Consider the following 12694-nt stretch of genomic DNA (forward strand, 5'->3'; position numbering starts at 1 on the left):
ACGGGAGGAGGTCAGTTTGAGGTTACTTTATGCAAGGGCGATAGATGCTCCTAGCTACTCGCGTGACGATACTTAGGCTTTGTTTAGTTCCAAACTTTTTAGATTTTCCGTCACATTGAATTTTAGATACATGCATGGAGTACTAAATATAGACGAAAATAAAAACTAATTGCACAGTTTAGTCGGAATTGAAGAGATGAATCTTTTGAGCCTAGTTAGTCCATGATTGGACAATATTTATCAAATACAAACGAAAGTGCTACCGTGTCGATTTTCTAAAATTTTTTAGAACTAAACAAGGCCTTAAATATGGGCGTTGACCATATCGCGATGTCAAATCAGCCGTTCAAACTTGAAGGACCAACAGCTGAATTTGCAACCTGTGTAGTACCAGACCATTCAAACACCGATGTTTCTTCATCGATTGAAATGCATTTTGGTCTGGTGTAGGGACGATATTGCGGCTTCAGTATTTGATGATGGAGATATTTTTTTTTGACAAAAAAAAATACATCTCTCGTAATTTATCAACCAATGGGCCTATGGCATTTCAGGTTTTGAGCTTGGACCTTGGAGCAGTACGTGTGTGTCTCAGACTTTTCATTGGCGTTCGCGGAGTGCCAAAACGCACTCAGCAGGGCCCAGCACAGACGCGCTAAGGCCCATGTTTCTGTTTTAATTCAAGGAAAAAGTCCACTTTAGAACTCTCAATTTTTATCGAAGTCTTATTTTTATCCCTAAACTCTAAAATTAGATAAAATACATCTCTCAACTTTTAATTCAATCTGTAAAGCCCAAGTTTACCTTGTAATTCATTCGCAAAACTAGGCCCAGCACAGTACGAGTGAAAGTCTCTCCAAAGTGATTTTTTTTTTGTGAATTAAACATAAACATGCAGGTAGACTAAAATACAAGTAATCAGGTCTCGAAAGTGGTGAAGCCAAAATTTGAACATTTTGGGGGCATGCCGAAATACATATACAGTCAAAGTATACATAACCGAATAAATATTGTGTTATAATAAAAAAGAAAATCTAAAACCTAAAAACGAACACAAAATATTTTAGAGAAGAAAGGGAACAAACTTAATTAGCCCTAAGTCTCTAACATTCATATGACAATGGTCAATCTAATTCTCGTGCTAGAAAAAAGAATAATGATAATAACAAGAAGACTAATAATCCCAAATAATATAGGTATTATTGGAGATCAGTTCAAAAGTAAAGTGAACAAGAAAGCACTAATTATATAGCTAATTAGAGGGTTACTGTGAGAAAAAAGAGATAGAGAAAATAATAGGAAGACTTACTTCTTAATATAGGAAGAGGACAAGAAATCAAAGCACAAATAACATCATTAACTACTTAATATAAATATTGAGTAAAAACGAAGCTAGTACATATCATTGTATTAGAATAGAAATGTTTTGTATATAAGAGTGCCGCTCCCGGCTGCTAGTTTTTCTTTAACGCGCTACATTTTTCTCAGACAACACAAGCAGCACGCTGAATGTGGTTTCTATTTGTACTTCCATGGAAATAGGAGTTTCAGAGGAATTTTTGAAACTGTATATTTGTCTCGGCTAACCATTCAAATTGTTACTCTTTCTCTCCAACCGGAGCTTTTATCTCGTTGTGCACTGGGATTCGCTCTACTGGTTATGGCAAAAATACTAGAGGGGACCAGCAGAAACAAAAAAAAAAGACCTTTTTTTTTGAAAAAAATCTTGACTAGTATTTGAGAATCTGAATAAATCTCATTTGAATAGAAAATGAAATTATAGGTATATACATTTACATAAAGTCGCTCGAGCTTATCTGTCGAATCTGACAGCCATTCAGTAGTGGTTTTCTCTCATAATAAATCAGCAAACAATACTTTTAGCTATAACTTTTCTGCCAAGCAAATAAGCTAGATAGAATTGAAAATCGTGAAATTCAGTTGAAATTCCGAACCTTTGTACCAAACTCATCGGTACAAGGGCACAAACAATGAAACAAATCAGAGAAAGCTAAATTAACAAAAATTGTTAGATGATCACAACTGCATCAAATTTACATGGAGAGATTTTTTTTTAAAAAAAAAACGGAAAGCTTTCATTAGTAGTAATATAGCAATCAGCCTCTGCTATAGGTGTGCTTGAGTGAGCACGTATGTAACACACGCACAACACCCATTCCGGCGTTCCGTCGTTCCTACGGGCACCGTGCGTTCCTGCCGGGCCCACCGTAATAGAAGTAGGTGCCCCATGCGCCGCCGCTGCCGCCGGCGATGTCATAGCACCCCGGTCGGTCGGCGAGCAGCCGGAGCCCAGCCGCCGGGACGAGGCTATTATCCCAGTCGACGACCTGGACGTTGCGGAAGTAGGCGGCGCGGGCGTACCCTTCGGCGGGGAACCTGCCGGACCCCATCTGCGTGGGCGTGTGCGGCGCGCCGGCGGGGCGCGCGTTGACGACCTCGCCGCCGAACTGCACCATGTCGGCGCGGGAGCCGAGGTGCGTGAAGAGCGCGGAGGGCCAGTACCCGACGAGCCCGCCGGCGGATCCGCCGGAGCCGAGCTGCAGCCACCAGTGGCCCCTGCGCGGGTCCTTCCAGATGAGCACCGTGATGTCGAACTGGCGGCCGGCGTAGGTGGAGATGGGCGAGATGGCGGCGCCGATCGCCACGCGGCTGCTCGTCTGCACGAACCCCGAGCAGTGCAGGTTGTAGCACCCCGTCTCCTTGTACGCGTCGTCCTGCATATATATATATAACATTGCATTTATTTGATTGACCACAACATTGATCCGTCGAATCTGTCAACCATTCTCGGTAGTGTGTTTTCGGTATGACTTTTATGCCAAGCGAACAGAGGTAATGGAGTGACGATGGAGAGGTGCATGCATGCTTACAGTCCAGTAGGTGAAGAACCTGGGGCTGTTATCGCCGTAGAGCTGAGGGCTGACCTGCCAGCCGGCCTCGATGGTGTTGAGGTCGTGGCCGAAGGCGCCGGAGATGACCCAGATCTGCGACAGGCTGAACTCCGCCGGCGACGCCACCTGCGCCGGCCACACGTTCAGGCTCGCCTTGGCGCCGTAGAACTGCCCGCCGGTCACGTACCCCACCGCGTGCTGCGGCAATAAACACAAACAGAAACAGCCGCTGCTCCATCAGTGACGTTCTTCCGGCCATTGTTAACTAACGATGCATGCAGCTAGTCGAGTCTCGATCGACGACAGCATGTGCATGTGGCATGTTTACTACTGCTGCTAGTAACTTTGTACTACTAAGGGCGTCCGCAATGGTGTTCAAATTGCTAGATTTCTAGGAAGAATGTTATTGGCTCTCAATGGCAATTTGCAAATAGCTAGCTTAAGAAGTCACTACTATTAGGAAGTTGCTAGCTATTATGAAGGGTATTGTGAGAGAGTTATTTCTAGAAGATCGTGCTAGATTAGCTATTTATGAGTCGCTAGCTATTAGGAAGTCGCTAGCTATTTGATCTCTCTCCTCGATAGCCAATGAGAGTGCTACTTTTTTATTATTTTTATACATCATTTCGCTAGCTATTTGTAAAGTGCTATTGAGAGCCAATAAAATTCTTCCTAGCTAGCTATTTGATAACCATTGCGGATGACCTAAATAATTGTGTGGGCTGGAAATCAACAAGCAGGAGCGCAGTGTACGTGAGGCCTGTACCGTGTGTGCCTGTCACCTGTGCCGGATGGATTAGGCTCTCGAGCACACACACACCCCAAATAATCACGCAATTATTGGTGCCACTTCTACTTTTCCGATGCATAGTTTCTTGCATGGCCAATGGTAAATCATTGGAGTGGTGGCCGGCGCGGCAGCCGTACGTCACTGCGGCGGTGACTGACTGACTGACACTGACCTCGTGGCCGCCGCCGGTGGAGTCGCGCCGCGCGAACACGCCGCCACGGGCCTTCATCCCGAAGCGGGTGGCGGAGGAAGAGCTGGCCCTGAGCACGTCGTCCTCCGTCGTCCGCCGCACCGGCACCGTCCCATCCGGGCACGACTCGCCGGACCGCCGCCACGCCTGCGGCAACGGGTCGTCGTCATCGTCGTCCTCGCCTCGATCAGCAGCGTTGGAGAAACTGCCACTGCTGCTCCTCGGCCTCTCCGCAGGCTCGCTCTGCACGCAGAGGCATCGCACATTTCAGACACGGATCGATCGGTAGCGAACTGCTCAAAGCTCATGCTCATGCCATGAGTCGCCTTACCTACCTCTGGCTTCTGGCCCCTCAGCTTGGGATGCTCGAACGCCGGCTGCAGGTGCGCCGGCACGCAGTCGATGACATCGCCGTCGGGACTCTGCCAAAAAAACCCAAAAGTGCAAGCGAGATCGGTCACACTCAGTCTATGATGATCACCGCATTTGGAGTCGCCGGCCGCGGGGGAAAAAAAAAAAAAGGAACGAAGCATATATACGTGCCTGGATCGTCTTGACGGACGCGTCCCTGAGCCTGGCAAGCCTGGCCGTGATGCTCCGGAACCCGCGGAGCTCCTCCTCCGAGCTGAACGCCGGCCGCCGCGTGCCATTATTGCCGCGCCGCTCCGTCGTCGTCAAGGCCGAGGCCGAGGCGAGGAGGAGGAGGAGGAAGGGAACAAAGCAGGAGCAAGAAGCGGCCATCCGGGGGGGAGGAGATGGAGCAGTGGATCTCTCTTTTGGAGGCGCCTGGCCGCTTCTGATCCTGCGGCGGCGGCGATGGCGGCTTGCGGCTCTAGCTAGCTAGCTTCTAGAGGATGAGAGCTGTCTCTAGTGCCTGTGCGCACACCGCCCTTCTTGTCTGGTTGCTCTGCAGCTCACTCTTTTCCCTTGTTTCCTTCAACACGAGGCGTCGAAGGCCGGCCACCTGAAGAACCTCGACCAAAGCAGGTTAAATACACATTCTAATCTACCATGGCAGTATATGTGTGTGTATGCGCTACTGCCAAAGCCAGCAAGAAGAAGAAGAAGAAGAAGCAGCAGCAGCAGTGAAGCACGGCCGGCCCAGCCCCAGCCTGACCTCACTCGGCTTCTCTCCCTGCTTGTGTGGTGGTTGGTGAAGCACTGAAGAAGCTACGCTACGCTAAGCTAAGCACTAGCTCGTGGCCAGTGGCCTGGATCGTCTCGTCAGCTCTCGAAATACGCACCCTGCGCGCAAATTAAAACCAATTCCGGCCATGCCGAGCCGAGGTGCAGCCTTTCGATTTGAAGGTCGCTGCCACTGCCCTGCCTTCCATGTTCCGTGGAAATTCATAAGGGTGTCCGAATTCTTCGCTTGACCTTATCAACCGACTGTCTATTCAGCAGTGCTTTTATCTCACAAGAAATTAGTTAATAATATTTTCTATCATAACTTAAGCCTTGTTTAGTTTCAAAATTTTTTGCAAAATAGGAATAGTAGCACTTTCGTTTGTATTTGACAAATATTGTCTAATTGTGGACTAACTAGATTTAAAATATTCGTCTCGTCAATTTCGACCAAACTGTGTAATTAGTTTTTATTTTCATCTATATTTAATACTTTATACATACATCTAAAGATTCGATGTGACGAAAAATCTGAAAATTTTTGCAAAGTTCTTGAGGAACTAAACAAGGCCTTATCAGACAAACGAACAACAGAGTTTAGCCTCCCTGGACCCAATGGCCAATGCTTGGATTCGTGCACTGCAGTTTTGACCAAGAAACACTGCGCTGCTTCTTGCACCACTACACAATTTCAGGGGGCTTTTACCTGACAAATGTCGTTCACGGCTGTAGCGGAAAAGGGGCGAGGTGACCGAGCTCGCTGGACGTGCATCCTTCTGTAGTTCTTGTTGTTCGTTTCCTGACGACCAGTCAGGCTCAGGCGAAATGAATCCTTTTTTCTTTTTCACCGCCAGCTTTTGCTGATTGGAAGCAACACGACGCCCTGCACAGAGAGAGACTCTCCCTGCTCTGGAAGCAGCAACGTTCGCCACATGATTTCGGTTAGTTTAATTAACATCCACAGCGTGGGAAGAATGCTACTCTACTCTACTCTACTAATTAATTGGTTGGGTTTGGGGTAAGCAGAGCACTACTACCAGTGCTATCGCTGTGCAGACAGACAGTAAGCATATTACTAGCCAAAAACGCACATGTTGCCCATGCCTCTGTGTCTGTCTATTCTATCTTTAACAGTACTGTATCTTTCTTTTTTGTCGAAAAATGCTTTCTTCCCTTGTTTCTTGTTTCTTTTCTGCTCCACTTTTCAATCCTCATAGGCAAGATCCACATTGCTAGAACCATGCAGCCTCACATAGTCTTTATTGTTAGTTGACTCGGTGAAAGACAGTTCAGAATGTTCAAGGCCACCATCATTAGCGCCTTGAGTACACATCTTGATTGGACAACCTCAGCTGCAAAAAGCGCAAACGGGGAGAGGCGGAGAGCTAGACCAATCTTGCTATCAGCCAAGCAAGATCATGCATGGATGAGGGCGCTCCAGTCTTCTCTCTCAGTCGTCTTGACCACCTCTCAAGCAAAGGCACTGCTGCAGTGCATCCTGCTCTTTCGGCTGCTCTCCTGCACTACTGCACTAGTACACAGATGCTGATGGGCCACAAGACACAGGACAGTGTTGCTGCTCCCTGCTGCTGAAGGCATCCAGAGGCCCACGGAACAGCTGCCATGGCAGTGCCTGCGTTGCATGTGCAGTGCTGGTCTACCTTTTTGGTCCTGATTATCCTTGTTTGGTTTCCTCTTTTAAAGTTTATCATGCATGAGTATTTAGAAATATGCATAGAGTACTAATAATACAACTGGAGGGTAGTTTGAGAGACGAATCTTTTTAAGCTTAATTAGTCCATAATTGGATAATAATTGTCAAATAAGACGAAACTGCTATAGTACATGTTAACCTTTAACACCCCAAATCAAACACCTCCTTAGAGCAAGACTAATATAGCCAACTACTAGTTGTAAGGTTTTTTTTTGCAGAGCTCATTCATATAGTGGTCAGCTCATCACGATTAATATATGGTCCACTTGTCTCTCTCGTAAACTTATTTGGTTCTGGTAAGCTTACAACGTTTCTACACTCTTCTTTTCTTTTCTTCATTTTAGTGTTTAGCCGGCTCAGTGGCGGAGGGAAGGGGGGCGGAGGGGGGCTTGGCACCCCCAAGCTTCCCATAACTCCCTTAATACACCTCATAGATTAGATGTTTAATTATCTAATTAGCTAGTTAATGATATTATCTGTACTAAGATTTTTATTCTTATTTTACATTAATCTCTAATAGTTTCTTATACAAATAGATATTTCTAATATTTTCTTCATATCTTTTATTTTTATTATTGCCTATCAAACATCGGTTTGTCTCCTACCACACACTCTAATTAGCTAGTTAATTGAAAATCAGCGTTTTTCTTGTTTAATCCTTCTGAATTGATCTCCAACAATGGGATCTATATTATTTAGCATTAGTCTTCCTATTATCTTTCTTATCTCCTATGTTTCTATCATTATTCGTCTAAACCCTAAACAATCATTTAGCCCGTTGTACTCAACTTTTAAACACTAACAGTGGTATGGTGTTTCTGTTTAACCTTCTATTTAAATGACCATTTTTACCTGTTTAAGTAATCGTTTTGTCTAAGACTAATCGATATGTAACTGATTGTTTGTCATTTGATGTTAGGATCTAGTACTAATTAATTTTGCCCCCGTTTAACTACTTGTTTTTATTGTGATTCTTTTCTTGGGCAAAGAAATAGAATGATCAAGTGAAGGTTAAAGGCCTGAGACTAGTTAAATTTCTCTTTTTTTTTATTTTTTCTACTTTTTTATATCGCAACGCAAACGTTTATTTTGGTGCTATGTACACATTTGTTATATAATATTTTGATACACATGATTGTTTTTTGTTTACACGGCCCCCCTATGTTTAAATTCTGGCTCCGCCCGTAAGCCGGCTTACAGCATGTTATTATACTTACTCTTAGTGGGAGCATGCAGTAATTGTTGGCGTGGTCTGTGGAGCGGTAGTATATGTGAAAGACGTACAGTTCAAACAAAGATTCTGTACACGATGGATGAGGCCTTTGTTTAGTTCTAAATTTTTTTTTAGCGAAATAAGCACTATAACACTTTTATTTGTATTTGATAAATATTGTCCAAATATAAACTAACTAGGCTCAAAAGATTCGTATCGCAAATTACAGACAAATTGTGTAATTAGTTATTATTTTTATCTATATTTGATGCTCTATGCATGTGCCGTAAGATTCGATGCGACAAGAAATCTAAAAAAATTTAGAATTTTTTAGAACTAATAAACAAGGCCTGAGTTACATTTGCAAGTCTAGCCTACTACGGCCTTGTTTACTTCCAAAAAATTTTGCAAAATAGGAATAGTAGCATTTTTGTTTGTATTTGACAAATATTGTCCAATTATGCATTAACTAGTCTCAAAAGATTCGTCTCGTCAATTTCGACCAAACTGTGCAATTAGTTTTTATTTTCATCTATATTTAATACTCCATGCATACATCTAAAGATTCGATGTGACGGGGAATCTCGAAAATTTTGCAAAATTTTTGGGGAACTAAACAAGGCCTACATCTACGTACATGCTACTACATCCAATTCATTCTTTCCTTGGTCCTTTGAAAAAGACTACGGGCAGGCACTTCGTTTCATGATCCATCGGCTTGCCTGTTGCTTCCTTGCCGGCATGGCGTGCTGTACCTTCAATTGACTTCAGTATATTCCTGTCTCTTAACAAACTACTAACAGCGTACTACGAGCTACCCATTTGAAAACTCAAAGAGCATGAAATGGCATTACTCGTGTAGTATTTCAAAATATCCCCTCGATCTCCTCTCGATGAAACACGTACAGTATGTATGTTCTCGAAGAAGAAAAAGAAAAGAAACAGCCTGCTTATTAGCCACTACCTAGAGTTGTGTTGCCCAGAAACAATGGAGTATAGAACTTGGAGCCGGTAAGGCTCCATCAGTTGAGTTGATAGCTTGCAAATCATGCTGTCAAGGCAGATCGATCCCCCCCACCACCATGTTTTCTCACTTCCATGTCAGAAATACCACTAGCAAAAGTCGGAAAAGCCTTTTCTGCACTTTATGCGCCACATTTCACAAAGGGACAACTACCATCAGATCGATGTAGTACAGTACACTGGCAAGCGTCAACAATACACTACGGAGTAGTACGTACATTGCAGCTTTGACGGCCTGCTCGGCTGCTCGTGCTCGTAAAGTTCTGCAATTCCCAAGGCCAGAGTACAATGGAACAAAAGCTTGCGAAATGATTGAACAGGCAGCCACAAACCACAGTTATACGTATATGTCTCAAAATTCTCAATTAATTTGAGCAATTGGTTTCAGCAATCAGCATTTGATGCTGTAGATGTTGACATCCTGACCAGTAACAGTAAGCAACTGAAAGTGACCAAGCAACGCTTGAGGGCTTATCCAACGCTGTGACATGGCGTCCTGCCTCAGAGTTCACCTAGATATTGATAATATGTGTCATTCAAGATAGTAGCCCCGCAGACTGATATAGGCTCTTGCAGAGGCGTCTATTGCCTCGCCTGACAAAAAGTTAGGGCAGCACACCACGCAACGAGAATCTGGCGATCGTGTCCTTCGACCATCTTCCGGGTAATGCCATTCACTTCCCTGTAGTGGATGAAGTACTTAGAGAATTTTTTGCGGAAAGAAGGGTTCACATCACTGATATTCAACCCACCACTCTAGGGCAAGCTTTGGTTAGATTTGGTCATTTCATTGATAGGGACAACCTAGTGGCTCTTGGGCCGATCCAGTTTGGGGATGTCAGATTAACCTTCACTGAACATAACAAAGGAAGAAACTGGAGAAGGGCTTACTTTAACACTGAATGTTGGTTAATGCTGCTAGACTTTCTAGCAGATTATTGGGAAGATAAATATATTCAGAATGCCTTGGCTAGTTTTGGGAAGCTGCTGCACTGGCGTAATGATGGGGGCCGATTGGTAAGGCTGATTCTAAAGGCCATGGTTGTGGACTTGCAATCTGTACCTCAGTTTATTGTTTTCTCGGAAACCCAAAGCCTTGAGAGCGATTCATGGACAGTGCAGTGTGAAATCCTGCAGAGCAAGTTGTTGGGTGCTGGACCTCAGGATGAAGCCCCATTCCCTCAGGCACCAATCCCAGTTGGGTCTCCCTTTGATTTTTTTTGGTTTGGGACAGCCAGGCGCTGGGCCAGTTCAGAATGAAGAAGAGCATGAGCAAGATGAAGGTCAACTTCAAGCCCAGGAAGGTGGAAATGAAAATGGGCACATGCAAGCCCAAGGACAGCAACAGGAGGTGGACCTTGATGCCTGGGCTTTATGGCCTGAGCCACAGAACCAAGTCATTCTGGATCAGGAACCAGAAATAGAGAATGAGGTAGTAATTGATTTAAATCAGCCGGGGCACCACACTGAGGAGGACCCAATGGAAGTTATTGTCAATCCTGTCCATCCCCATGGTCAGGAGGGCTTTGTTGAGCTCAATGACTTAATCCTCCCCCTCGATGAGGATGGTGCCATCCAAGTTCAGAATTAGCAGCAACAAATAGGCATCCAGGTCGATCTGAATTTACTGGTAGCAGAGAACATGTTGGTCATAGCTGATCAGGAAATGCAGAATATTTGAGGGCCCGATGCTGATGATGGGCAACATTTTCAAGGGGTTCAGGTTCAACAGGGGTTACATGAGTTTGCACTGGCTAATCTGGTCAATAATGCTGAACTTGTGATGGATAATGATTTTAATAATGAGAATGATGGAATGATCAACATTGATGACATGAATCTTAATGAACTAGTTGGCCTTGGGGAACCTGGATTTCCAGAGCAACCTTTTGCTTTAGAGGAAAATCCTTTTGGGCCACAGAATGAAGAAGAAATACCTAAAAATGAGCATGGTCAGCAAGGAGCCAATGGGGAAATAGTGGATGAGGCACCGGGTCAGCAGATTGGGATGGAAATTGATGAAGGCCCAGAACAGCCACAGGACCAAGGCCAAAATCTCAATGTGGGCTTTGACATGATCTTAGGCCCACAGGAAGATCCAGTGTGGGCAGAGAGGCACAGGAATGCTGAAGCCACAAGACTTTGGGCCCAATTCTTTGCTATAGGTAATCAGGGAAACTCTCATGCATCAATACCTTCCCAATGGGCAAATTTCTTTACTGTCATGTTGTTGAATCCTGAAAAGTTGGATTGGGCCAAAGAGTTCCTATCCTCCAATATCTCTTCTACCTTGGGAAATGTGAATGGGGTCATTGATTTCTTTATCCCACGAAGTTGCCCTTCGCAAATTAAATGTATTACCTCTTCAGCAACCTCTGCAGAACTGGGAAAAGAGAGAGGAGAAAACATCAAGAAGTCCAACATCTCCCAGGAAGTTCAGCAGGAGCCAGAGATACAGAAAGACAGCACACCTATGAAGACAGCAGGAAAAAGAGTTGTCCCAGTGGTGGACACTGGGCTCAGAAGGAGCAGCAGAATAAAGCAGGTGAGTGGGGGATACAAAACTGTCACTTGCTCTGATAGGAGATGTTTGCACTACACTCCTAATCCACCCGCACTCTCGACTCAGGCATCAGGAAGCTGGGAACTAAGTTTGCAAACCTGAAGGAAGAACAACTCTCTGACAAAGTCCTCACAACAAAAAGAAGCAAGATAACACCGGTGGGAAGAAACTCTGTAGCCCAAAGTAAGAAGAGCAAGCCGACTGACAAAGGAACAGAAAGCAAGGAGAACGAAAGTGGAAAGGATGCTGATGATCAGGAGAAGGAAGGTGAAGATGATAGCATCAACTAAGAATAGCTATAGGCATCTGGACTGCAGAAAGTGCAGTAACCTAATCTTTTGTAATAGTTACCCTCTAAGTATGGGCAAGACTTTGAGTTTTTGTTGCTTTTGCTGGATTTCTATCAGGCTGCAACCTCTCTCAAACTCTTTGTTATATGTGATCAGCTATGTCGTGCTATTTTGTGTGTTTACTGGCCCATTTGAAGTGTCCCCGGATTTTAATCATTCTGGGACTCTAGATTCAGTTCTTGTGGTTATTAATGGATAGACAACAAAACAGAAAGTGGAAGGTGCTGAGTTGGAACATGAGGGGCATAAACTCGAGAGAAAAATGGAATGCTATTAAAAATAAGGTTGTGGATCTGTCCTGTGACATCGTTTGCTTTCAGGAAACAAAGAAGGAAACTTTTGATACAACATTTCTGAAAAATGTTTGCCCGGCTGACTTTGACATATTTGAATTTCTGCCATCAGTTGGAGCATCGGGGGGCATTGTAACTGCGTGGAAAAGCAGATTGTTTAGTGGCCAACTAATATTCTCAAATGAGTTTGCTATCTCGGTTCAACTCAACTCTATGCTCAATGATGAGAATTTGGTCCTAACCAACATTTATGCTCCTTGTAATGATGAAGAAAAAAGAGCCTTCATCAATTGGTTCAAACACATCCAAATGCCTGATGAAATTGATTGGCTAGTGCTTGGGGATTTTAACCTAATGAGAAAACCAGAAGACAAAAACAGAGAGGGTGGAGATCTTAATGAAATGTTTATGTTCAACAATGCTATCAGTATGTTGGGGCTAAATGAGATAGTTTTGCAGGGAAGAAAATTCACCTGGTCAAACAAGCAACCCAACCCTTTGCTGCAAAAAATTGACTGGAT

The 12694-nt window shown here is 44.3% G+C and overlaps 1 protein-coding gene across 2 annotated transcripts; it reads right to left on the reverse strand.

Moving 5' to 3' along the window:
- LOC8080941 lies at positions 1902–5219 on the reverse strand. Of its 2 annotated transcripts, none has more exons than XM_021447207.1 (5): positions 4436–5219; positions 4228–4314; positions 3875–4135; positions 2911–3110; positions 1902–2735 (listed from the first exon to the last, which is right to left on the reverse strand). In XM_021447207.1, the coding sequence occupies exons 1-5, from the start codon at positions 4631–4633 to the stop codon at positions 2075–2077; spliced, it is 1407 nt and encodes a 468-aa protein (XP_021302882.1). In that variant the 5' UTR covers positions 4634–5219; the 3' UTR covers positions 1902–2074. The 2 variants fall into 2 exon arrangements, with proteins under 2 accessions (XP_021302882.1, XP_002440685.1); XM_002440640.2 differs by having other exon boundaries at positions 1917–2735; positions 2892–3110.

Source organism: Sorghum bicolor, chromosome 9, assembly GCF_000003195.3.
Source record: "Sorghum bicolor cultivar BTx623 chromosome 9, Sorghum_bicolor_NCBIv3, whole genome shotgun sequence".
Classification (NCBI taxonomy): domain Eukaryota; kingdom Viridiplantae; phylum Streptophyta; class Magnoliopsida; order Poales; family Poaceae; genus Sorghum; species Sorghum bicolor.